General features: G+C 38.8%; 2 protein-coding genes across 2 annotated transcripts; both read left to right on the forward strand.

Annotated features, from left to right (window-relative positions):
- Nucleotides 1-23,305, forward strand: LOC124268613. Its single transcript, XM_046703614.1, has 7 exons — nt 1-912; nt 10,565-10,939; nt 13,730-13,894; nt 15,368-15,805; nt 21,146-21,178; nt 21,548-21,955; nt 23,182-23,305. Exons 1-7 carry the CDS (start codon nt 406-408, stop codon nt 23,269-23,271), a joined length of 2,016 nt encoding a protein of 671 aa, XP_046559570.1. The 5' UTR covers nt 1-405; the 3' UTR covers nt 23,272-23,305.
- On the forward strand, nt 23,267-25,846 carry LOC124268614 (cyclin-dependent kinase 11B-like). Its single transcript, XM_046703615.1, has 2 exons — nt 23,267-24,029; nt 24,516-25,846. Exons 1-2 carry the CDS (start codon nt 23,493-23,495, stop codon nt 25,461-25,463), a joined length of 1,485 nt encoding a protein of 494 aa, XP_046559571.1. The 5' UTR covers nt 23,267-23,492; the 3' UTR covers nt 25,464-25,846.
- The last annotated feature ends 1,468 nt before the right edge of the window (nt 25,847-27,314 follow it).

Below are 27,314 nucleotides of genomic sequence, written 5' to 3' on the forward strand. Positions count from 1 at the left end.
TGGGTTCTAATCATGACAGGCGGGAGACGGCATAAAGGGGTGAGATTTGCGCGGCTTCAACGTACAGTGGCTTGTTTACATCTCAGGAGGTGAAATGTGAGGAACGAAGGCGGCCACAGCACTGTCCTGAAGTGTGGGATGTGTTACAAACGGAATCAACGAAGCGGATTTACGATATGTTGATTGCGACTTCGCCATTTTCCCGATGTATCACACACGCCGAAACCACGACCCGGCCAACTCAATAACCTACATAATGCCCGACGCTATGCGGATTGGCACACAGAGGTAGTCCTACGTGGAAGGGAGGTAACTCGCCGTTGATGTGAATTCAATGTTTTCATTCGTACGTTCAGCTATTGTCACCGTTAGCACGCAAGTTCACTACAATATTACTAACTGAAAATGGTGTCACTTTTAAAAGCGTCGTTCACGAAAAGGAAGAGTAATTTCACATACTCTGAGACAGACACGCTTTTAGAAGAAATCGAAAAGAATAAAGATGTGTTGCTTTCGCCATCGTGCGCAGCGAAGCATAAACGAGCTTTGTGGGATGACATCACGTCAAAAATAAATCGTATCGGGGAGGGGGATGAACGGACGATGGAAGAGGTGAGAAAAAAATGGGGTGATATGCAGTGTTTAGCTAAACGGAAATTTGCAAGAGGCACGCAAGAATTAAATGAATTTGAAATGCGAGTCATAGCCATGAAATCCGAGGGTGGCGGTAGATGGCTACAGAATGAAAGATCATATCAGGAAGAGCCGGATGAATTCGAATTCGACACCTTGACAGAAAACATTCAGATTAAACAGGAAAAAACAGACGAAGAACTTGATAACCTCCCTGTTTACTTTGATGGGAAGGGCTATGATGGCACCCCTGAGGACCCCACGGATGACTACCCCGAAGTAAGTTGTTTTATCAGCTGTCCTTTCTTTAATGAATTGATCAGTTTACATTTTCATCATTAATATTCCCATATGAAACTTATATATGAATATTTATGTGTTTTTGTTTATAGCAGCTATGACTAGTGTGGTCATGTGACTATACTGATTATGGTAAGTCAATGTTAAGGGGGTCCTGCTGTGCACATCTCTCCATTGCCAATATTAACATTGCAGGTTATTATACTTTACATTATACAGAATTATACTTCCACATCATGTTTGATGAAATGTCTGTATTTTCACATTTACACCATTACATTGTTTATTTGATTTTGTTATGGAGAAACATGACATTATGGTAATTAAAATTATTACAAGCATTCTAAATATATATATTTTTATCTTATCATTTTTTAAATAAATCAGAAAAATGTAGCGTTTATCAATTTTATGACTTTCCATGTTTCCAAAGGTTTTTGAAACTACTGATAAATGATTTAAGGTTTTTTTATTTTGGATAAAGATTTGTTCATTCTATGTCGCTTCCATGAGTTTTTTATAAGTGTTTTTTTTGTGACATGTTGCCTTATGTAAGGGCTGATATAAAATGCCTTCATACATTCGTTAGACAGATATTTTTCCCATAAGTAAAGTCATTTTATTAAAAATGTATACATCTTCGAAATACAATTTACAAATCCACATGGAGCCCAGAACATTAGATCTAAGGCCAACTGATAATTGGACTTTACTTAAGTCAGACAAAAACACAGACTATTAAAACATATACCCGTTGGTCAGTGAAGTATGCCTTATCCTCAGTATTTGTGTCTGTGGTGGACTATATGTAAACTGACAGTAGACCCAGAATATCTGAAATCAAGGCTCCTACAAACTGTTCTTTCAGGATGTGGAAGATGAAATGATTCTTTTTATATGAAGGATATGTCTTAATTTTGAACAATATGTTATCAAACAAATATGATATATTGTTTTTTAAATCATAGATGAATCCATGATGCCCCCCCCAAAAAATTTCATGTTCCTCATAAAAAATAATGATTCTCGGCATATATATTTTCCTACTGTTACAATTTTTTATGAATTCATTGTTTTTTTAAGTGCATTTATTGCATAATGTAAGATTATGCTCTGAAGCCTTTTTCCTGTTATTTCTCCAATTCAGAGCTGGTGATTACAAGTAATAGTTCAGTGCCTCCTGGATTCCGTGATTCCGCGGTTGCAGAATAAATCGTGGAAAATACATTTTCATACCGAAAAACGTCTGGTCCACGGAAAAAGTTTTTTCATGCAGAATACCTGCAGAATTTGCCATTTTTCTGCCGCGGAATATTGTTTTGTTTGATAGGCAATCTTGATTCAACTTACAAAATAACTTATCAAACAAAACAATATTTTGTGGAGTTTGTAATGTCATTCCTGATCACATTCGTAAGATCGTCTTTCTAAATTATATAAAACATCTTGCAAGAAAAAACGAGCTGCCGCCTGTACCTTGAATGTCATGAAGCTTTAAACCATTTACAGAATTAAAATTCTATATCATTTTTTTTTTTTCAAGTATTTAACTGCAGAATCTTTTGCAGAATTTTGAAAAATGGGATGCAGAAATTACATAAATTTAATGCAGAATTCTTAAAAATCTGCAGCGGAATCCAGGAGGGACTGATAGTTACAGTAATGATGTGTGATAATCACTCTATGGACACTTTAACTGTTTCCCAGTGATTGGCATTAGCGTGATTAGTGTTTCACTGGGGCGGTGGGGTAGCCTAATGGTTAAAGCGTTGGCTCGTCACGCCGAAGACCCGGGTTCGAATCCCCACATGGGTACAATGTGTGAAGCCCATATCTGTTGTCCCCCGACGTGATGTTGCTGGAATATTGCTAAAAGCGGCGTAAAACCTAACTCAGTCAGTCAGTCAGTAGTGTTTCACTCTGAGAATGCTCCTAGGGTGTAAATAGTAAATCTGGTAAGGAAACTATGTTGCTGAAATCATATCTGTTACATGGCGTTTGCCAAAAGCTTGTTTTGAAATTAGTCTTTCATGTGTCTGTGTTGTCATACATACTGAGATCTATCTGGAGCCAAATTATTTGACACTGGTTGTCAATGCAGATAATATTTTCTGCATAAATTGTCACATTTTTATTTTATTAGGACAAAGTGGTGGCAAAACTCTGATTTTCACCTTTTGTTTGCAACAGTGTTAAAGTCAGACAATCCTTGAGAGAAAAATTATCCAGTGTTTTGTTCGAGGTGATACATCCATTAGTGATGAGTTTTGTGTGTGTTAAATTTTATATGAGACAACTAAGAAGGAAATGTGTGATATTTTTAGCCAGTATTCCCAGTGTTCCAATTCATACCATTACGTCTCCCGACACTGACTGATAATACCTCAATTTGTATCACAATATAGACTGACAATACCACTGGTACCAATATCATGTTACACTACAAAAAATATTAACATATTGTGAAATCACTGTAAGAACTTAAATCTTCTTGCCCCATATGTTTATCATTATCTTAGGACAAAAGCGTTTTATCCGTAGAAAAGTAAATGTTAGTTGGGACATCCAACCACCACCACGTCTTTGTGTTGTGTTATGCTTACAAGTGGTGCTAGGCTGCTTCTGCTATTACAGGAAGTAATTCATAACAGTTGTCGTGTTTCATTTATGGTGTATTGCTGTCTCACAAACTGATCATTGAAGTATTATCTGTACTCTGGTATCAGTGACATTATAGGTATTTGTAAATTGCTACAGTCTGAGTACTCACAATGATGATGATGCTATGAGGTATCTCTAAATTACTACAGACTGAATACTCACGATGATGATGATGATGATGATGATGCTATGAGGTATCTTTAAATTACTACAGTCTGAATACTCAGGATGATGATGATGCTATGATGATGATGATGATGATATGATGGTATCTTGATATCTTTAAATTACTACAGTCTGAATACTCAGGATGATGATGATGATGATGATGCTATGAGGTATCTTTAAATTACTACAGTCTGAATACTCACGATGATGATGATGATGATGATGAGGTATCTTTAAATTACTACAGTCTGAATACTCAGGATGGTGATGATGATGATGATGCTATGAGGTATCTTTAAATTACTACAGTCTGAATACTCAGGATGATGATGATGATGATGATGCTTTAAATTACTACAGTCTGAGTACTGATTATGATGATGATGATGATGATGATGCTATGAGGTATCTTTAAATTACTACAGTCTGAATACTCAGGATGATGATGATGATGATGATGCTGTGAGGTATCTTTAAATTACTACAGTCTGAATACTGACAATGATGATGATGATGATGATGCTATGAGGTATCTTTAAATTACTACAGTCTGAATACTCACGATGATGATAATGACTAGTCGAATAATATATTTTTTGTGTTTCTGGATTATAATGAAAACAACATAATCTGCTGATATGTTATAATATTCACCAAGAAATATTCATATTCGTTTCCATATGGCTGTATGAGATATATGGATGAAGTTCTCCATTAACATGACTAAGGGGCAACATTTCAGTGTAGGTTCTACCATGGTTACCATTAAGTAGTTATAGGTACCATATTTGCCTCATAGCTCATTTGTTGTAGCCCTAGCAAATAACAGTATTAACACACAGTTGCTTGGCAGAATATGAATTTTTTATATAGACTAAAATTATAAAAGGAATTGAATATTTTAAAAGCGTTTGCCTATAGGGTCCTTCTCCATTCCAAGAGAACACTTGAAATCTTCAAATAGAGGGATATTGAATTTGAGTTTCATTTTAGTGCCTGTAAAAATGGCATAGTGACAAATAAGGATATGAACATAGTAATCTGTAATGGTGAATATTTTGTTTAACATGTCATGATAAACATCTACTCTAATTAACAAAGTGGTATCATCGGTTTTATTGTATGTAAAACAATAAACACCCAGTTCATTGATGATCTGCAAAGCTACTTGTTTTCATACAGTAAGAAAATGTAACATTCTTTGATGCAAATATAGCAAGGCAGTTTTGGACGTTCATATTACATGGTGGTGTCCGTATTGATCCTGTGTGTGTTATCATTATGTCCAGCATTGACATGAGAAGATATTATATTATTATTATCCCCTGCCGTGCGTTTAGTGCGAAGCAGGAGATATATACTGGCCACATAAAGAAACTGCACACAGAAAATATAAATATAGGCACACATCGTCTTTATACATAAATACATTTGTGAACATAGCAAGTATTGGAGACAATCAAACACTCATGCATCGTGCCAGGTGACGGACGTCATTGACGGTGGCCTATGGCCTTGCAATGTGTTACTGCACGTGCAGCCCGCATACAGCTGCACACAACATGGGAAACTCTGAAATTGCTGTCACTGTCGAAAAGCCTGATCTTTGGTCATTCAAACGTTCACAAATTCACATGAGAAGTCACATGCACATGATGCCAAGATTAACATCTGCTCAATGTCATGAAGCCATTGGAATGGTTCGAGCAGGAATGAGCCAACAACAGGTGGCAGCACATTTCCAATGCCATCGCAACACGATATCTGCATTGGTCAGGCATTATCGAAACAGTAATGATGTCGCCGACCACCCACGTTCTGGGGGTTCCCGACGTAACGACGCCAAGACAGGACAGATCGATTCGGGTGACTCATCTCAGATACAGGTTCCAGACAGCCGTGACCAAGTCCCAGACCATTCCCCAGGCCTTCAACGCTCATTTGGTAGCCTCTATGCGTCTTCGATGAACTGCACACGGTGGTCATACCCGTTATTGACTTTGTGACTTCGTCGTGGGACCCCCTACTCGATTTTGAACTCCTGACGTCATTGTTACGGATATTGTTCATGTTCTTTTGACATTTTCTTGTGGTCCGATACTTCAGCTTATAAAGTGTCTATATCATTTCGTCTTTACTGTGTTGTATTCCAATTCTGAAGGCATTTTCTGTGTGCACAGTTTCTTTATGTAGCCAGTATGGTATTAGGCTCCGTCTGTACTTCCATGGGTACGAATTAGAATATCTTAAGAACTGTTGACTAGATTCTTTTCATATTTGGTACCTAGGTCCATCACAGTATAAGAAAGTCCCAGTCAGGTTTGGTGACCTTGACCTTCATTTCAAGGTCACAAAGGGACTTTAGCGTTTTACTCTTGTCAGCAAGATATCTCAAGAACCGCTCTCTAGAGTTTCTTCATATTCACGAAGAAGCTTTATCTAGGGAAGGCGCAGGGCCCAGTCGATTTTGGTGACCTTCACTTAATTTTCAAGGTCATGGCGACGCTTTGAAGATTTCAGTATGTTAACCTGCATGTTAAGATGGTCAGCGAGATATCTCAAGAACCATTCACTGGACTTTCTTCATATTTGACACCAAGCTTCATCTAGGGAAAGTGCAAGGCCCAGTCGATTTTAGTGGCCTTCACTTAATTTTCAAGGTCACAAGGACACTTTGAAGATTTCAGCATGTTAAATTGCATGTTAAGATAGTCAGCAAGATATCGCAAAAAACTTTCTCTGGATTTTTTTCATATTTGACACCAAGCTTCATCTAATGAAGGTGCAGGGCCCAGTCAATTTTGATGACCTTCACGTAATTTTCAAGGTCACTGTGACACTTTCAGCATGTTAACCTGAATTCACTGGATTTTCTTCATAGACTTTCAAGACTTCCCTTGAATGTTTTTCAAGAAGCAATTTCTTTAGTACCATTTTTACATATTTCATACACTATGACATTCATGTCAAGGTCAAAGTCAGTCTTGAAAATATTTGTGTGTTTGAACAACTAAAAAGAAGATATCAAGAGAGGTTGACTGGCCATGTTTTTGTTGACATTTAACTTCATCTTAAACTTTCATTACTTTTTATAGTCCGTTTGGCTCAAAAGCGGACCGATGAATTGCAGTCTAACTCGAAAACTTATAAACATAAAATACTCAATGAAACACTGATCATAATCAAAACATCACACCAACTCTGTGAGGTGTTTGCAGAATTTATGTCCTAAAAATAAAAAAGTTGTTTAACAAACTATCATTAAAATATGGACACAGTTCACTATTTGTTACAAGGGACGAGTGCAGAGAAAGGGACAGCACAGGTTCGCGAATCAATAACTTTGTCGACTCTTGTGCACGTGCTTTTCTAACTTCTGGCTGTCCCTTTTTCTGCACTCCTCCCTGACGAACTATAAGTTTGATTTGATAATTTGTGGAGGGGGATTATGTCACCTTAGTGACAATGCTTGTTATTATTATTATTATTATGTCTCTGTAACATCACCTATATGCATCTGCAAGTATAGAAATACAGACCTACTTGCAGTCAGTTTTGGGGAAAATGTCAATATAGTTACACATGTGAGTTTTAAGAATTGTTGTTGTTTTTAAATTCAGAAGTATTTTAGTTAGGCGATCTTTACCTAGGCGGTTTCCACTGTATATGGTGGCAGTCTGTAAAGAATCGAGCCTGGACCAGACAGTCCAGTGATAAACAGCATGAGCATCGATATACAGAACTGGGATATGATGACATGTGTCAACCAAGTCAGCAAGCCTGACCACCTGATCCCGTAAGTCGCCTCTTACGACAAGCATGGGTTGCTGAGGACCAATTCTAACCCGGATCTTCACAGGTTTCAATCTATGCTGGGGATTCCTCTGGGTGACTTACAATAAGGATATAACCTGACACTTCCAATGTGTTTATCATGTTGACTGAATTAGCTAGTTCAAGCCAGGGATTTACCCAGTGTTTGAGTGAGGGTTGGTTTTACGCCGCTTTTAGCAATGTTCTAGCAATATCACAGCGGGGGACACCAGATATGGGCTTCACACATTGTACCCATGTGGGGAATCAAACCCGGGTCTTCGGCCTGACGAGCAAACGCTTTAACCACTAGGCAGGCAAACTGGGGAAAATACTGTGATATTGTCCAAAATTGGATTTGTTTAATGTTTTTTTGTTTTAGCAAATATTGAGGATATTGGGATTGTTTTCATTCCAAAGGGGGAATTTTACAGCCACTTGATGCTGACTCTGAGTATGTCTAGATGAGACCCTGAGTTTTGTAGATCACACCTTTGGTCTATGAGATGGTAGGCCATCTTGCATACATAAAATGTCTATCTAAGGTGGTCTACAATCTGCACAAACAGCCTTATTAGATGTATCACTCATTCTCAATAACGGGGTGCATATGCTGTCGCCGCCATGCTTCTCTTAAACTTAAATAGCAAATGTTATTATCAGTATGGTTTTATGATGATGCCAACCTGGCCAACATCCATCTTACATAAACAGTCCAATATCTTACATGTGTATTTGTTACAGTTACGGTAATAGGTCAATTTGAGGTGAGGTGAGGTGAAATTGGGTTTAACATCGTACTTGAGAATATTTCGCTCATATGACGACGTGCATGCGTGTGTATGTGTAAGTGCGGCTGCTTGTACTAGCCCAGACTGAAGCTGGTTTTATAGTGCTAGCTCACTGAGATACCATGCCGCAGTGAAGCATGAATACCCCACTCAGACACATTATACTGACTCCCGAGCCGACCAGTCCTTTGATGTACCCATTAATGCCGAGCGCCAGGCAGGGACCAACAAGTACCATATTTTAACGTCTTTTGGTATGACGCGGTCGGGGATCGAACCCGCGACCTTCCGCTCTCCGGGCGAATGCTCTAACCACTACACCACGGAGGCGGTTAGGTCAATTTGAAATGTTCGTTACTTTTGCCAGTAGCAATACCTTACTTTGCAGTTAAACCTAACGCAGCTTGGTATGCAAATACCTGGATGTTAGTACATTAGGACATTGATTGGTCAAAAGTATCATTTTCTGCAAAATTGTTAAGCCAATGCATTCTTTTTTAGTTAAATAAGTTTGAACTAATGCCATGTCGCCAGTTTTGAGGAAATGTCCGTGACTAATTTTCAGCTTAACATGTACATGTGTAGAACAAAGCATAACCTTACCTATTTGTTTCGAATGAATACAATTTATGTTTACATTAATGGTATTTGTCATTATTTGGGGCTTAGAATATCTCTCTGCATGACATATCACAATACACAGAAAATATTCCACATGCATAGAAATAAGAGTTAAATGTCCGTTACCACTGCCAAATTAGGGAATTGTGCTCTTTTTCACAAAGTTTAACTTACATGTAGAACATGAAGTATGTCAGATGGGAAAAGTAAAAAAATATTCATAGCTTGTGTGTGGTTAATGGGAACTTACTGCTTGATTTGTCAGAGTATGTAATCTCCGTTACTGAAATGTTTGTTACCAGGGTATTCGAAACTAGGGCTTGTTCTGATACTATTCTTGCAATAATCATGTGACTTGATGATGTCTCTTGAATTGAGAGAACCGCCACAGGCTTAATGATGTTAATATTGAGAGCCATCTGAAATAGGAAGTAACAATGTAACGAACATTTCATTTCTAAATAAAAACTTGACATCATCACTTACTGTTTTGTTATGAATATTAGTCACGTTTCAAAGTGTACAAAGTAATGTCACTCTGTATTTGATAAGACAGGCTTACAACTGGGTAATAGAAACATTACCATAACATCAGAAACAACCACAAGGAACATTTCATCCTAGTAACAGATATTTCGATCGCTTCGATTGGATTGAAATGAGCTAGTCCTATTTTTCCTAGAATTTTTGTTGTTAGGCTCATGTTAAATACTAACTGTATCATTATTTGAAATGTATACCCCAAAAAGATTGAATGATAATAAGTTAGTTTAAGAAAAGTTTACTTTTCTGCATTTAACCAATTACAATTTATGAAGATAATGTCGATTTTTAGTTTGGAACAACGAATAGCTCCAAAGTTGCTTATTAATTTTTTATATTATTGCATTCAGTTTTCAATATCTTGAAAACTGCCCAGTTTAAGTCTATCTGAGGACAAGACAGTGTTTCTGAAGACATGGCGTTGCCTATAATGTTTGTTGTTTTATCTAGTGGTTTATGTCTAGTGGTTACAAAACTATTAAACTATTACCTTCTTAAATAGACGACACATGTGGTTGGTGATTGAACTTGCAGAGGATTTGAAAGTATTTGTCACTTCATGGCATTGTGTTTCATGTGTCTTGAGAGAGAGCGATATACTCATCGAAACGAATAATAAACACATGAAAGTACAAGTGTTCCAATACTCTTTTCCAGGTTTCTTGTACGTTCATGTTTTCCCTTACTCGTTTCCATGAGTATAGGGGCGGTGGGGTAGTCGAGTAGTTAAAGCGTTGGTCGTCACGCCGAAGACCCGGGTTCGAATCCCCACATGGGTAAAATGAGTGAAGCCCATTTCTGGTGTCCACCGCCATGGGACATTGCTGGAATATTGCTAAAAGCGGCGTAAAACCATACTCAGTCAGTCAGTCAGTCCATGAGTATATTATCCCAGTCGATCACTCAGTCACATGTAGTAACAATAGCGACATAGTGAATACTGTTGGTTGTAGCAGGTCTAACTTTAGCATGTTTAGATTGTCTAAGAAAACAATTCAGCAGATCCAGTCATATGTTTGCCTCTTCATTTGCAGACGCCGATTCCATTTGACATGACATCTCGCAAAAGGAAAAGCAACTTCAGCATTCTTGAGAGGAACACTCTTCTGGAAGAAGTTAAGAGGTGGCGCAAGATCATTCTGGCTAAGTACAATGACACTGTGACCCATGAGAAGAAGAGAGTTGCATGGGATGAGGTCACAAAGAAAGTAAACGAGAAAGGAAGAGGAAGTTACCGCACAGTGGAAGAAGTGAGGAAGAAGTGGAACGACATGCAGAGTCTGGCTCGGCGGAAGAAGAGGAGGAAGATGGAGACCCTGCTACTGGAGTCGGCCTCCAACTCGGACAGTATGCAAGGCCGGGATACTCCCCAAGGAGTTGAGGACATGGAGCTAGATCGGCTGGATGAGGTATGGTCTAGCTACTCAGGGATGTGCTGTTTCAAGTTTTCGTTTTGATCAGTTTTTATGAAGAAATTATCCGCAGCTCCAGAGTCTATGTTAGACCGCGCCCTTGCACCACTGACATATAGTAGTAAAAAATGACGCACTATTCCTTGACCTTGTGGGTCCGGTTGGCGCACCATAAAAATCCAATGACTCATAACAATCATGCATACACATACTCTGCCAAACTTGCCAATATTTTCAACTTGTTTTCACATTTTCTAGCAATCAATCGGCATTCGTAATCCTCACAGCGCTATACATGCTTTCCAACAGTGTGGTGCCTAAATCAGTGCATGGAGCTTATGATATGTAGCTTATTCAAGTCATGCTGTGTGGCTATATATTAAGAGTTACGCCCCTTAGCAGTAATTTTCTTTATTACTCGCCTGTGGAAGATACTGCGGTGTAATATTTTTACGGCAATATAACACTAGTGTAATACCGCTAGACGTATGACGTCATAATGGTTTACAATTATCTCTGCTAATATCTCTGTCACAATGGTATTAGAGTCTAGACCTTGCTTGACTTGCAGAAAGCTGAGCATCACCTTTATGTAGGCAATTTCTATCAATTTATGTTGGAGAGTAATAAGCAGAATACTAATCTTGCTACCATGAAATGCAATTTTTATTAAACTCGTGAAAGATTTAGTATCGAATCATTAACTCGTTTTTCTGAAAATGGTATTACACGGAGGGTCGTTTAGTATCCTCAATATATCGAATGGTGGTAACTGAATTTGAAGGTAGTTATTGAAACAAAATGTCGGGGGCAAAATCGCCTTCTGCTGTGAAGCGACAGTCGTGAATACTTTCATTTTTCCAAACAAAAAGATCAAAAAGTGACAGAAGATTCATTGCAGGGTCAAATAATGGCAATTGTAATTAAGAAATTGCAACGGAAACATTTAATGTCAATGACACAGCCACCATAGTGGATGTTGAATCTGAGAGCAAGACATCCCAGTCATGTTCTTTCCAAACAAAATGGCAAGTTTTATATCCTAGGGTGAAAGTCAAAATATGTCTACTAATTTGAAATTAAAACAGACAGTCACTGAGATATAAAGTTACAAGTTAATAACTTTTATGGTCATCTCATTGAATTAACAGTGTTTCAATTAACAACTCAACAGCTATAATTGAATGATAAAATCATTAAAATTATGGAGTGAATGAATTGTCTCCCTTGTTATTTCTATCTACAATGGCAAATGTCCCACTAAAGTACTGTTGGAAATAGACAAAAACTGTTTTTTCGCATTTATATCTACAATTTATGTAGTTAATATGTGAAATATAGTTTATATATGCTATTTGCGATTGTGTAAATTTTAGGGAGACTGAGTAACAGCCAAAAAAACAATGTTTAGACACAACCAGTGTTTAGACACATCCCAGTTTGACACAACCAATGTTTAGACACACCCCAATTTGACACAACCAATGTTTAGACACACTCCAGTTTGACACAACCAGTGTTTAGACACACCCCTGTTTGACACAACCAATGTTTAGACACACCCCAATTTGACACAACCAATGTTTAGACACACTCCAGTTTGACGCAACCAGTGTTTAGACACACTCCAGTTTGACACAACCAGTGTTTAGACACATCCCAGTTTGACACAGCCAGTGTTTAGACACACCCCAATGTGACACAACCAATGTTTAGACACATCCCAGTTTGACACAACCAATGCTTGGATGCACCCCAGTTTGACACAACCAATTTTTAGAAACACCCCAGTTTGACACAACCAGTGTTAAGACACACCCCAATGTGGCACAACCAATGTTTAGACACACCCCAGTTTGACACAACTAATGCTTGGGTGCACCCCAGTTTGACACAACCAATGTTTAGAAACACCCCAGTTTGACACAACCAATGTTTAAACACGCCCCAGTTTGACACAACCAGTGTTGAGATGCACCCCAGTTTGACACAACCAATGTTTAGACACACCCCAATTTGACACAACCAATCTTTAGATGCACCCTGGTTTGACACAACTTAAGTGAAGACACACCCCAGTTTGACACAACCAATGTTTAGAGGTGCCCTGGTTTGACACAACCAATGTTTTGACATGTCCCAGTTTGACACAACCAATGTTTAGACACAACCAATGTTTCACACAACCAATGTTTAGACACACCCCAATTTGACACAACCAATGTTAAGACACAACCAATGTTAAGACACACCCAAATTTGACGCAACCAATGTTTAGACACGCACCAGTTTGACACAACCAATGTTTAGACACACCACAATTTGACACAACCAATGTTTAGACACACCCCAGTTTGACACAACCAATGTTTAGACACACTCCAGTTTGACACAACCAGTGTTTAGACACATCCCAGTTTGACACAACAAATGTTTAGACACACCCCAGTTTGACACAACCAATGTTTAGACACACCCAAGTTTGGCACAACCAATGTTTAGACACACTCCAGTTTGACACAACCAGTGTTTAGACACACCCAAGTTTGACACAACCAGTGTTTAGACACACCCTAGTTTGACACAACCAATGTTAAGGCACACCCCAGTTAAACACAACCAATGTTTAGACACACCCCAGTTTGACACAACCAATGTATAGACACACCCCAGTTTGACACAACCAATGTTTAGACACACCCCAATTTGACACAACCAGTGTTTAGAGACACCCCACTTCGACACAGGGATTTCATATGTAATTAAAAATACTGAATACTTCTGCAGACAAATATCAGCTTTGAGGGAACTGAAGACGGCAACAGTATCGACCATGACATCATGGAGCGTGTCCTGGCTTCCAGCATGAACGATGATGATCAGCGGGATGAGATTGATCTGATTGAAGAAGAGGAGGAAGCTGATGATGACAATGACAGCAACTGCAGCGAGGTTGGAATTAACCCTTCCTTTTATTGGACAGAATGTGAAAAAATACAATAGTACTGTCGGAAATAGAAAAACTGTATTTTCTCATTTATCTCAATTTATGTAGTTGATATGTGAAAGTGTGAAATATCTGTTAAACTAAGTTCGGCCTAACTACAGTCTCAGTGGTAGAGAGATAGGAAACGGAGAAAAAGGACTTTACTGAGGTGAAATTAGTGCAGAAATGAGCAATGCGGTTTTTTTCTAAGTCCAAAAAGACTTATGCGGAACAGACCATGGCTTTATGCAAATTAGTGTGCGACGATATTGTATTACAAAGGACACTTTGTAAATGCCCAATTTGAAATTAGACGTAGATTCATGATAAACGATAGCTGACGTAAAAAATAATAACTTTTATGCCGAAACTATTAAGGATGTAGCTACCATGCAGTCTCACTGTCACTATAAAAAGAAACAGATAGGAGGGGTCGCCTCAAAAGCAAAACCTGGGGTCGGCATGGGGATAGAGATATCAGCTAAGATAAGATAATCCTTTAGGGCAATTATACTGGGGAGGTACACGGCATGTCATAACAATTTACAAATAATATCAAGTCCTGTCGATCTTCGGGTGGTCATGCCACCTATATACTAAAATGCGTTTCTATGGTTTTCGGGTATCATACTCTCTTACATATCTCAACATAAACTTTATGAAAGAAAGACACGTAAGATGTTAATCAGTAGATGAGACATAGTCAGCACACATGAAAAAGCACAAAATATCTTTGAGATGACCCCTTGTGCCTGTCGTCATACCTGGCTGAGCGACCTCGTTGCCATGTATAGTCTGATCTATTGTTTTCAGCAGCTATTCGTATTTTTTCTAAGTTTTGCCCGATTTTACGAGTAAACATGCTTTTCTGGATATCGTAATACGCATCCCACTGAACGCCCAGTTAGGCCGAAGTGGGTTATTTCGACATATGCTATTTGCAATTGTGTCAATTTTAGGGATACAGAGTAACAGCCTAAAAACATTTTTTTCTATTTCCGACAGTACTATAATAAAGTCCTGTTATTTCGCTATCTGATGATAACATGGTATTTGTATATCTGTCCTAACTATTATAAAGAACATGGCATGTCAACAAATTTTGATGATACCTGAAGGATACAAATGAAGACTTGTTATTACACTATCTGATAGCAGTGGTATTCCTACATCTGGCTACTGGGCTAGTATATACAGTCTGTTATATATTTAATCTATTACACTGTGCTGAAGTAATGGCGGTAGGGTTTTCTTAGCATTAAGGACCCTGGTTATGAGAGGTGCTTTATTTGTTGTTTCTTGTAGTGGTAGTTAGGACTAAGGTAAGATGTTTATGAGATCGAGGTTTGAGGATCCAGTTCATGTAAAGCTTGCTATAGAGGCTACCCTTGTTCTAATTCAGGCACATTTCCTCACATGATATATAGTATATTTTTCAGTGGACACCTGTGAGTCGGAGGAAGCAGGCTTCATCCAAGACAAGGAAAGTAAACTTCAGTACAGCGGAAACTAGTGCTCTACTGGACGAAATACACAAACGAAGGAGGATCATCTTTTCACCAAACTTGGACCGGAGGACCGCTGAAAAGAAACGGAGAGAGTGGGCGAAAGTCGCCGAAAGAGTCCAAAAAGTTTGCTGTAACAAGGAAGTTCGAACTTTAAACGAAGTCCGTAAGAAATGGAGTGACTTGTTCACAAGAGCAAGTAAGTTCCGAGTGAAAATAGAGGCCGGTGAAAATGATGACCCAGGGTGTGAATCGGAAATTGATAGAGTGAACCGTCGAGTGCTGTCCATCGTCAAGCAGAAGGATGAGGAGCAGCAGCGGGCAGATGAAGACTTCGAGGTGTCCATGTTTGGAGGGAAGGAGGGAGGCAAGGTAGGAGGCATTGAGGGGGTTTAACATGGCATGACATGTTGCAGTTAGAGTGTGCATGTGTGTGTGTGTATGTGTGCATGCATGCGTGCATGTGTGCGAGCACATGTATGAGTGTCTGTCAGGGGTTGAAATAACCCATTGCCCGACTGTGAAGTGGGCAGTCACAGGAGGTTGATTATTCTCTTCATTCCTTGAAGTAATGGACACTGCATATACATCAGGCACTGGATTGTCTGCTCCATACTTGAGTATTTACTGACTGCAGTTTTCAACAACAAACATGACAAAAAAGGCAAGAATTTTATGGATGTCAACTTCTTTATTGTGAAGGGTCACAACGTTTCGAAGTATATTCTTACTCCTTCATCAGGTGAATGAAACAATTAGGAACAGACAGCTGTATATGTACATGTTAAAACAACAACAGTTATGAGATAAGAAGGGAAACCGGTAGTTAATTGGTAGATGGACAAGTGGAAGCCAGGGATTGTTAATCCAGGCATGATTAAGATAACAAAGGTGGCAATTTAACAAGCGATAAGAAAAACAAATAGAAGCCAGGTGGGGATATAATTAGCACTAACTTGGTGGAAGGACAAGTGGAAGCCAGGGATTGTTAATCCAGGCATAGTTGATGGCTGACTGACTGACTGACTGAGTTTGGTTTTACACCGCTTTTAGCAATATTCCAGCAACATCACGGCGGGGGACACCAGAAATGGGCTTCACACAATGTACCCATGTGGGGATTCGAACCCGGGTCTTCGGCGTGACGAGCCAACGCTTTAACCACTAGGCTACCCCACCGCCCCTCATAGTTGATGAGGTAACAATAGTGGCATATAACACTAATAACAGGGGGTAAGAAAACAAATGGAAGCCTGGCCTAAAAGTAATGATTACAAGGACAATGAGGCCAGCAGTGATGATTAAATTAGATTAATAAGTCCCAAACATGACTCTCGTATAAGTTTTAGGCTAATAGCATGTATGCTATGGGAGCTTTTTTGTCCAATTTTTAGGAATAAAATATTATGACTCTTCTGTTGCAACAGTTGCTTTGTTAATCTCTAACCACAATGATATATTTATCTATCCACAATGATATATTTATCTATCCACAATGATATCTATCCACAATGATATATTTATCTATCCACAATGATATATTTATCTATCCACAATGATATATTTATCTAACCAAAATGATATATTTATCTAACCACAATGATATATTTATCTGACCACAATGATATATTTATCTATCCACAATGATATAATTATCTAACCACAATGATATATTTATCTATCCACAATGATATATTTATCTAACCACAATGATATATTTATCTAACCACAATGATATATTTATCTATCCACAATGATATATTTATCTAACCACAATGATATATTTATCTATCCACAATGATATATTTATCTATCCACAATGATATATTTATCTATCCACAATGATATATTTATTTAACCACAATGATATATTTATCTATCTAACCACAATGATATATTTATCTAACCACAATGATATATTTATCTAACCACAATGATATATTTATCTAACCACAATGATATATTTATCTAACCACAATGATATATTTATCTATCCACAATGATATATTTATTTAACCACAATGATTTATTTATCTATCTAACCACAATGATATATTTATCTAACCACAATGATATATTTATCTAACCACAATGATATATTTATCTATCCACAATGATATATTTATCTAACCACAATGATATATTTATCTAACCACAATTTATCTAACCACAATGATATATTTATCTAACCACAATGATATATTTATCTATCCACAATGATATATTTATCTATCCACAATGATATATTGATCTAACCGCAATGATATATTTATCTATCCACAATGATATATTTATCTAACCATAATGATATATTTATCTAACCACAATGATATATTTATCTAACCACAATTTATTTAACCACAATGATATATTTATCTAACCACAATGACATATTTATCTATCCACAATGATATATTTATCTAACCACAATGATATATTTATCCAACCACAATGATAACAACCACAATGATATATTTATCCAACCACAATGATATGTTTATCTAACCACAATGATATATTTATCTATCCACAATGATATATTTATCGGTCCACAATGATATATTTATCTATCCACAATGATATATTTATCTAACCACAATGATATATTTATCTATCCACAATTATGGAAAATTGATATTTTAAACATGCTTTTATAAATTTATTTTGAGAGGTCTTTAGGAAATAACTTAAGGGAGTGCAGCAATCCTTTTTACTTTTAGTTGCTTTTAGGGGGAAGGGGGGTAGCCTAGTGGTTAAAGCACTCGTCATGCTGAAGACGAGGGTTCAACTCCCCACATAATAATAATAATAGTGCATATTTATAACGAGCATATATCCACGCTCAGAAGCATGCTCTTGGCGCTACATAAGTACCTTAAAATAAATACATTATATATACAAAGAAAGAAAACTACAATGAATAGGTGCATAATACATAAACAATAAAGGCTATTGAGGGTAATATTTAGCAAAGAGGTAGGTTTTGAGATTTGATTTAAAAGAGTCCAGAGATTCAGAGTGTTTGAGGTCAAATGGGATAGAGTTTCACAAGACAGACAAGTTCTGTATCCAAAGGTTTTAAGTTTGTAGTTCGGCACTGTCAGAAGGTTTTGCTGCTGTGAACGAAGTTCGCGTGATGGACTGTAGGGGTTGATCAGATCTCCAATGTAGGGTGGAGCCTGGCCGTGAAGGGACTTGTATGTGAGGCAGAGTGTCTTGAATTGAATCCTGGCTCTCACAGGTAACCAGTGGAGCTGCTTTAGAACTGGGGTAATGTGACTGTGTTTGGAAGTACGGCTGACGATGCGGGTGGCTGTATTTTGGACTTTTTGTAGTCTGTCAAGTAGAGTGTCAGGGAGTCCAAGAGACTGTTACAATAATCTAGTCTGCTGAGAATTAAAGCATGGACAAGGGAATGAGCAGATTCTGTGGTAATTAGGGGATGTATACTGCCAATCACTCTAAGATGAGTACAATGTGGGAAGCCTGTTTCTGGTGTGGGGACAGTGGGATAGCCTAGTGGTTAAAGCATTCACTCTTCACACCGAAGACACGGGTTCGATTCCCTACATGGGTACAATGTGTGAAACTAAACTGACTAACTCTGGTGTCTGATATTGCTGGAATATTGCTTTATGCAACGTAAAACAACATGCTCACTCATTGCCTTATTCACCGTGGTATCTGCACCAAGTACATCTGTAGAACACAACATGCTCACTCATTGCCTTAAACACCGTGGTATCTGCACCAAGTACATCTGTAGAACACAACATGCTCGCTCATTGCCTCATACATCCTGATATCTGCACCAAGTACATCTGTAGAACACAACATGCTCGCTCATTGCCTCATACATCCTGATATCTGCACCAAGTACATCTGTAGAACACAACATGCTCACTCATTGCCTCATACATCCTGGTATCTGCACCAAGTACATCTGTAGAACACAACATGCTCGCTCATTGCCTCATACATCCTGATATCTGCACCAAGTACATCTGTAGAACACAACATGCTCGCTCATTGCCTCATACATCCTGGTATCTGCACCAAGTACATCTGTAGAACACAACATGCTCACTCTTTGCCTCATACATCCTGGTATCTGCACCAAGTACATCTGTAGAACACAACATGCTTGCTCATTGCCTCATACATCCTGGTATCTGCACCAAGTACATCTGTAGAACACAACATGCTCGCTCATTGCCTCATACATCCTGGTATCTGCACCAAGTACATCTGTAGAACACAACATGCTCGCTCATTGCTTCATACATCCTGGTATCTACACCAAGTACATATGTAGAACACAACATGCTCCCTCATTGCCTCATACATCTTGGTATCTGCACCAAGTACATCTGTAGAACACAACATACTCACTCATTGCCTCATACATCCTGGTATCTGCACCAAGTACATCTGTAGAACACAACATGCTCGCTCATTGCCTCATACATCTTGGTATCTGCACCAAGTACATCTGTAGAACACAACATGCTCGCTCATTGCCTCATACATCCTGGTATCTGCACCAAGTACATGTGTGGAACACAACATACATGTGTGGAACACAACATGAAGTGTTGTCTTGACATTCAAGCAGAGATACTTCATTGCCTCATACATCCTGGGCACCAAGTCATGATAAAACATACAAGGAAACTAATTATAGCACACTGAAACAAAAGATACTTGATATGGCACCTAAACTTATAACTTTCTATAACCCTGAAACAAAGACAGATATCGCTCTAAACTTATGTTCATCGCCTGACTCCTGATTATCTGAATGATCTTGTACCAGGTAGAGTATTTCAACAAAGCAACTATAATCTTAGAGATAGTACTTCCATTCAAACTACTAACTGTAGAACCCAAAGATTTTCTCAGTCATTTTACCGAAAGCGATTATGTCGTGGAATTCCTTGCCCTATGGAGCTGTAAACGCTATATTTCGTGAGGCAGTTTAAAACCATGATAAATCCAACAGAAACTGACAACTGCTTTGATTTAAATTTTGGGACTAGATTTTGTCAAATCATCCATTGTCGCCACAAGCTCGGCTGTAGTGATCTGAACGCAGACAGATATAATCGACATATATCAGAAACAGCTAAGTGTTCATGTGGTCATTATAACGAAGACATCATTCACTACCTTTTACATGTCGGAACTATCAAAATTTAAGAACAACGATTTATTTTTATATTCTTACGATGTGAAAATTTATCGGTGCATTGGATAACTCAACAAATTGCAGACATTCTCAACTCATTACACCAGTTCATTTCTAAAAGTAAGGCTTCCAGTGATTATTACCTCTACATATACATGTATATTCAATGCAAGACAAGATATAACTTATTCGCGGCATAGGCACAACCAACACCATAACCAAATATTTATTATTCAATCATTTTTCTGAGTGTAATTTTGTTTCAGTAGTATTCTTTTCTTGTCGGACTATTTCAAATATGTATCCAGCTATATTGGAACCGTGTACTGGAGCGGCGTTTATATAAGCCAGTTGGCTTGTTCGCCTATCCAGGTTTCTCTATTGACGGAATAAAAATATGTTTAAACCAAACAGAGATGCAGAGTATCTGTTAGATTTTATGTTATATATGTCAGTCAAGTTAGATGCAGTAATTTGAATCTTTCTGATTATTACGTCATTTCTATTTTATTTGTGAATTCCAGCTTAAACAAGAAGGGATGGCCGCCACAAAACATGTAAGTGTCCACAAGAAAATAGCAGTAGAAAAAATAAAATGATTACCAGTTTTTCATCTGCAGGCATTCAGTTGTAGTGGTTACTTTCGACTGCTATATTTTTGTTTCCTACGTTCTTTTTAATGTCTCTTAGTGCATTCCGTAAATTCTTTTTGATTGCTCTAGGTCTTATTTGAATGTTCTTAAGTCTTTTTGAGTTATCTGAAATATGTTTGAGGTTTCCATGTCCCAATCAATATAGTTAACTCCCTTGGCTTGTTGCATGGACGTATCCCTAAACGCAAACTTCACCTCTTTTGTAAAATAAGTAAAATTCAAAAGATTAAAAGTGTCTCAGATCAATGTCAGAAGCACTGTGACAATTTGCAGGATGCCCATCCGGAAAATCCACATTCAGATGATGAAGTTTATGATGAAGAAAAGCACAAGTGCAGCCTCCCCAATTCCCCCGGGGACGACACCGACCCAGAAGGAGACAATCTGGACAGTGGCATTATTATTGTACAAGTTGAAGATGGCCACCACATTGGTGTGAAGAAAGTCGTCGATGTCATCAACTTGAAGAAGGAACCTCCAGCAGCGCCAACGACGGTCGACTCGCCACTTGTAATAGAAAACGTGGCCAGTATAGACGAGCGGGTGTTTTCAAGCATGGACAGTCACGATCTGTCATCTACACCCGGTGATGGTCCCAGAGACAAAGGACACAAAGATAGGCGGGGACATGTGGACACTGGGAACAATGTTGACTTTGACAGTAATAGTCAGGATTGCCAGGTTGGTAAATGATTAAAGCACCCTTAAAATTACTAGCACACGAGGTGTTTCCCTCGACAAGCAGTTTTGTTTAAAATATGCCTCTGTTCATCCTGAAGAGAATAAGTGCTCAATAGTATTATATGGTATTGTGACTGTGAACCTTCTTGTATATTCCCCAGGGAGCTGAGAATAATAATAGTGCACAGTGATCCATTGACCAGGATAATAAGAATATACCATTTCAGGCATACATTGCGAGTATGAATCAGATATGTAATCGTGTATAGGTGGTGTTTTTTTGTTTGTTTTTTTGTCATGTTATGTTTTTAAGTCAATCTTTGCATGTCATGATGTTATTGTGAGCATATGTCATGAGTTTTCTTTAATTCAATATCTCATAGTTTTATAAAGGTTGTACACACTACACAGTGCTAAAGATTTCATGTTATATTAAGACATGAAATTACCATCTTTGAGTGGCATTTTAGAAGCAGGGATGTAAAATATAGAACTTTATGGATAACAACTTCTTTATTTCGTGAGTGCGATGTTTCGATACAGATGCTTGAACCATTGTTATCATGAAGTTTGTACAATAATTAAAATACCAGCTTCAGTAACTTGTGAGACGAGGCATTTTTATGTTTGTTTTTAACAGTGATAAGTGGACATGAATAGTTAACTGATGTGATATCTTGACAGTCAAAATGTTTGGTAGAGAAGCAGATGAGGAAATATGGGCTGATCATAGTGTATAGTTAGCTGCAAGTGGTCTCGGGATAATCTTCAAATTCCAATCATACCCTTTACAAGTTTTCCCAACACATTCAAGACATTGTCCTGTTCCTACCTACCTTTGCATAAATGCACAGTTAAAGATAAGTTTTTTGAAGGTTAGTAAATTTTATAATAGATTGTGCAGTTGCGATTACTTATCCTATCGCACAAGAAAAACTCCCACCCATCCATCTCCACTGCCCTGTACTCAAGCCTGGTTACCATGGACACAATGGGCACAAGAGCTGACTGAGCCGTCAGTACAACAATGGGCTCTATGGCGCCAACAGAGATGTGTTCGAGTGAGGTGTATTTATTAATCTGGAAACGGGTCAGACATTGTTTGGAAGAATAAAGAGAATAGCTCAGTGAGAGACACGATAAGTATTCATGAATATACAGTTTATTGTAACATTTACAATAACATGTTTTTATGTTCTTAATTGCTCATCTTAATTCCTTGACAGACACAGGAGGCCCCTGAACAGTTCATATTCCGCGAAGAAGAAAGGGCAAGTTCTCCTGTCAGGAAACGTCAGTTTTGTTGGACGAGGTGAAGAAAAACAAGTCCCTGCTTTTGTCCAAACTGACGGCTGCAGCTGTAAATGACAAAAAGAGATGTAGGTGGAAAGAAATCACAGCCAGAGTGAACAGTGTGCGTGCTGGCGTCCAACGTAGTGTTGACGAAGTTAAAAAGAAGTGGTACGATCTTCAGTCCACGGCCAAGAAGAAACGTGCTTTGCAAGAGAGTTTGCTGGAGCAGCTGAAAGTAAACCAGATGACTGAAAATGGTGATGAGTTTGACACTGGTGAAATCGACTGTGAAAAATCAGAATCACCAAATTTTTTCAAATCACATTCAAAATTGTTGTCGATCCTCGGCACAAATGGAGGTCAGACTGAGGCTGAGAAATCTGACATGGCAACACAAGCGGACAGTGACGACATTGTAGGTGTTGAGGAGCCAGCCGATCATGGGGCGAATATGAATACGAAGCTGTCTAACGAGGATGCTTCTAATTCCAACGATGGCGGCGACAAACCTCAAGTTGTGTCAATTTCAACTGATAAGATCAGGGATAACATTAAGTCAGCTCCTAATATTCTGACAAGGAATGACTGGCGGGTGTTAGAGATTACTGATGGGGACACTTGTGAGATAGCAAATTACGCTGCTATTGACCATAATTATGAAGTGAGACTCGACAAACCGTCAAAGAATAATGAGAAGGACAGTGTCTGTGTCCCTGAGGAACAAGTCAATGGGTGGAAAATTGAGTCTGTGGTGTCACAAGCTGACTCGTGCAGTCCCAAGGTAAATATAAAATAATATAAAAACTTGGTAAAGCCCCAGTGATGATCCAGGTTAGAATTTGGCCTTCAGTAACCCATGCTTGTCCATAGAGGTAACTAAAGGGATTGGGTGGTCAGACTAGGTTGAGGTTTGTCATTGCAGCCCAACTGTGAAGATCAGTGCTCTTGATGTCAAACACTGGATTGTTTGGTATAAACTTAATTATTTACAGATTACTATATTGATATAGCTGGAATATTGCTGATCGCAAGGAACAAACTTATTTCTGCATGCACTTGCAACACAGTTATTTAATTTGATAATCCTTAAGTTTTTTAAGAAGTAGTGGTTCTGTTTCTGGAAGCATGAAAGATTTTGTACACCAGTTATGTTGGTGGCTTAGATAATACTTCTAATGTTAATCTGCTCCAAATGCAAGCTCTGTCCTTTTGCTAATATCTAGCCATGCCAGTATCTGATGTTATATTGACTGTCCTGCTCTTTCAGAAATCAAAACTTTCTCAAGAAGACAGTGCGGACACAGCATCTACAGTTAGCCACATCACAGCGGACATCGGCCACCAGCGACTGAGAGTAGAACGAAAGCGACTCTCAGTGGAGCGACGGAGATTATGTGTGGAACAGGAAAAACTGAGGCTGCTTCGAAGGCTAGTCAAGCTGGAGGAGAAACGACTCGGGAAACGTGGACGAAAACAGACTTGCCAGAAGACAAGGGGGAAAAGGAAGCGGACAGGCCATCGGAGTGATCATAAGAATGAGAAGAGAACTAAACATCGTAAGGATAGTGAGGCCGGTAAGGACAGTACAGAACAAGGTAGGGATTGGACAGAACATAATGAGGATGGAATGGAGCTGCAGGATAGCAATGATCGGACCGAGTGTAGGGATGAGAAGAATAGGGGGATGATGGTACCGAGCAACGGAAGTGGAACAGATCTAGATGGTCAAGGTGATGGGGACAGTGATGGGCAGGAGGTGGACCAGGGCAGCGGGTGTGAGGATGTTTCTGCTGGAATGGACCATGTGCAGCAGAGGGAAGTATCAGAGGAGGAAGAGGATGTTGGTGAAGGGAGGCAGGAAGGTGAAGAAGACGACCAGGAGCAGGAGAGTGTTAGTGAGGGAATGGACCACGTTGAACAGAAGGACCAGTCAGACGAGGACAGTGGGGAGGGAAGTGTTCCAGGGAGCAGGGCGGGGAGCATCAGCAGTAGTGTTCGGGGTAGTATAGAGGGCAGGAGTGAGGAATCTGAAGGACAGGGGGGGTCTGAGGAAGAAGATGATCAGGAAGAGAGTGGGGAGGAGAAGCACATGGTTGTGGACAAGGAAAACGAGGAGATGTCTTCTGCAGAGGAGGAGAAGGAAGAAGGGGAGTGCGACGAGAGCGGAGAAGACGATGGAGAAAGACTGTCTATAAAATATCTCCAGTGTGACTGAGAACATGGTATATACTTGATTCGCATTTTAAGTGCATTACTGTTTAACTTTTGGTAATGCTGTGATTGAATGGAGTATTTTATGAAGAATCTTCAAGCATTGTATGAGTTGGATGAGCCAGTCATTTGTAAATAACATGGGTTTCATTCACATAGATGAAATGTTTTCACTCTATCTGTTTCATGTAATTTCATGCCATGGATATATTTATGATGATCAATAATGTGAATATTGTTTGTAACATGGTGAAATCAAAAAGTAGCTTTGTGTTTTGTCTGCTGTCTACTGTTGAAGCGCCTAGTGGTTAAAGTGTTGGCTCGTCACGCCGAAGACCCGGGTTCGAATCCCCACATGGGTATAATGTGTGAAGCCCATTTCTGGTGTCCCCCGCCGTGATGTTGCTGGAATATTGCTAAAAGCGGCGTAAAACCATACTCAGTCAGTCAGTCAGTACTGTTGAAGCCTGCTCCCTGAGTACTGTGAATAGGGTGAGCTTCACTGCCAAAGTGTAATGGTAGGTGCTGGTTCTCTCACAGTGGCCTCAAGAAGGTTAGATGATTATGTATGGTATGAGCATATTTTAATGCATCTGGAGACAGAAACCCCATATCTGCTGGGAATATCAGCTTTTGAATAAATTGAAGGGATTGGATAGGTCGCCCAGATATGGATCCAGAGAAGGTGTCTGAAGACATTCCTCTGAAGGGACAGGGAGATCCTCTAGAATATTTTCTTCTAGTTTGGAATCCTGGCAGAAGACAGAGAAATTTCTCTGAGTCTGTAGAGAGAGAGTATGCGGGAGACACCATTCTGATGGGTCTTTGGCATCAGCTAAGCGAAGGGGACGTAATCATCGAAAGTCTCTATTGTTCCTGTTTATTGATTACCGGTTTTGGACGATTAAGAAATTCATTTCGCTTTACCCCATGTATGGTGTAATAAAGTACAGTTTTTCCCTGAACCGTAATAGTTAAAGCATGAGGAGGCTTGCGTTTGATTATGGAGGGCACACTAGAATGGCGTTGTGACATCAGTTCAGTGCCATGTACTACAAAAAGTGTACATTATCGCCTGATAAGTACTGTTGACGCATTTGATCTTTTAGCAGAGCATCTTCGAATTATCATTAAACAACAGTGGTGACAACTAATAATGATTTAGGTGTAATAGTTGCGATTTTGAGTCAAGTCAGTTTGTCAGTCAATCTTCTTTGACAGCTAGGGTTAATTGCATGTACGCCAATCTCACTTAGGGATAGCAAATATTCTTTTCAGATGAAATTACTCTGGTTTTTACCCCACTGGGTACTTCAAGGATTTACTAAGGATTTACATCTCTGATTACATGTGTTTTAGTCTGCCTCACAGTCCCTGAACCACCTAAGTTTCTTTCTGCTTATCCTTTCCTGCAATGAAGCAAGTCTATATTTTCTCTGAAACTCCCATCTCACTGGGACTCCTTTTCAATGTAAAAGAATTGTTTGTTTCTATCAATATTCTATACATTCAAAGACTAAGTGTTAGTTTCGGTGCATGGTGTCATTGTTTGAAATCAACAGTGTAACTGTAATCAACATGTGCCACAGGAGAACATACGCCAACTAGGCTGAGTGAGAGGTGTATTTATCAAAGTTTTCAAATATACTCAACAGAAAAAGAAACGTCTGTACGAATTCAAAATTAGATAGGCACTGTAATAAAAATCATTACAGAAATGGACATAAAAAGCAGATCAAAAACATTTTTTGTGTACAATATCCTGACACATCAATGAATAACTCAGCACAATTCCAAGACATTACGTGAACGTTTGCAGTCCATTCAGACTCGTGACTTCAGTATCTAGTGTGAC

Source organism: Haliotis rubra, unplaced genomic scaffold, assembly GCF_003918875.1.
Source record: "Haliotis rubra isolate DU_JTF1 unplaced genomic scaffold, ASM391887v1 Scf1396, whole genome shotgun sequence".
Taxonomy (NCBI): Eukaryota; Metazoa; Mollusca; class Gastropoda; order Lepetellida; family Haliotidae; genus Haliotis; species Haliotis rubra.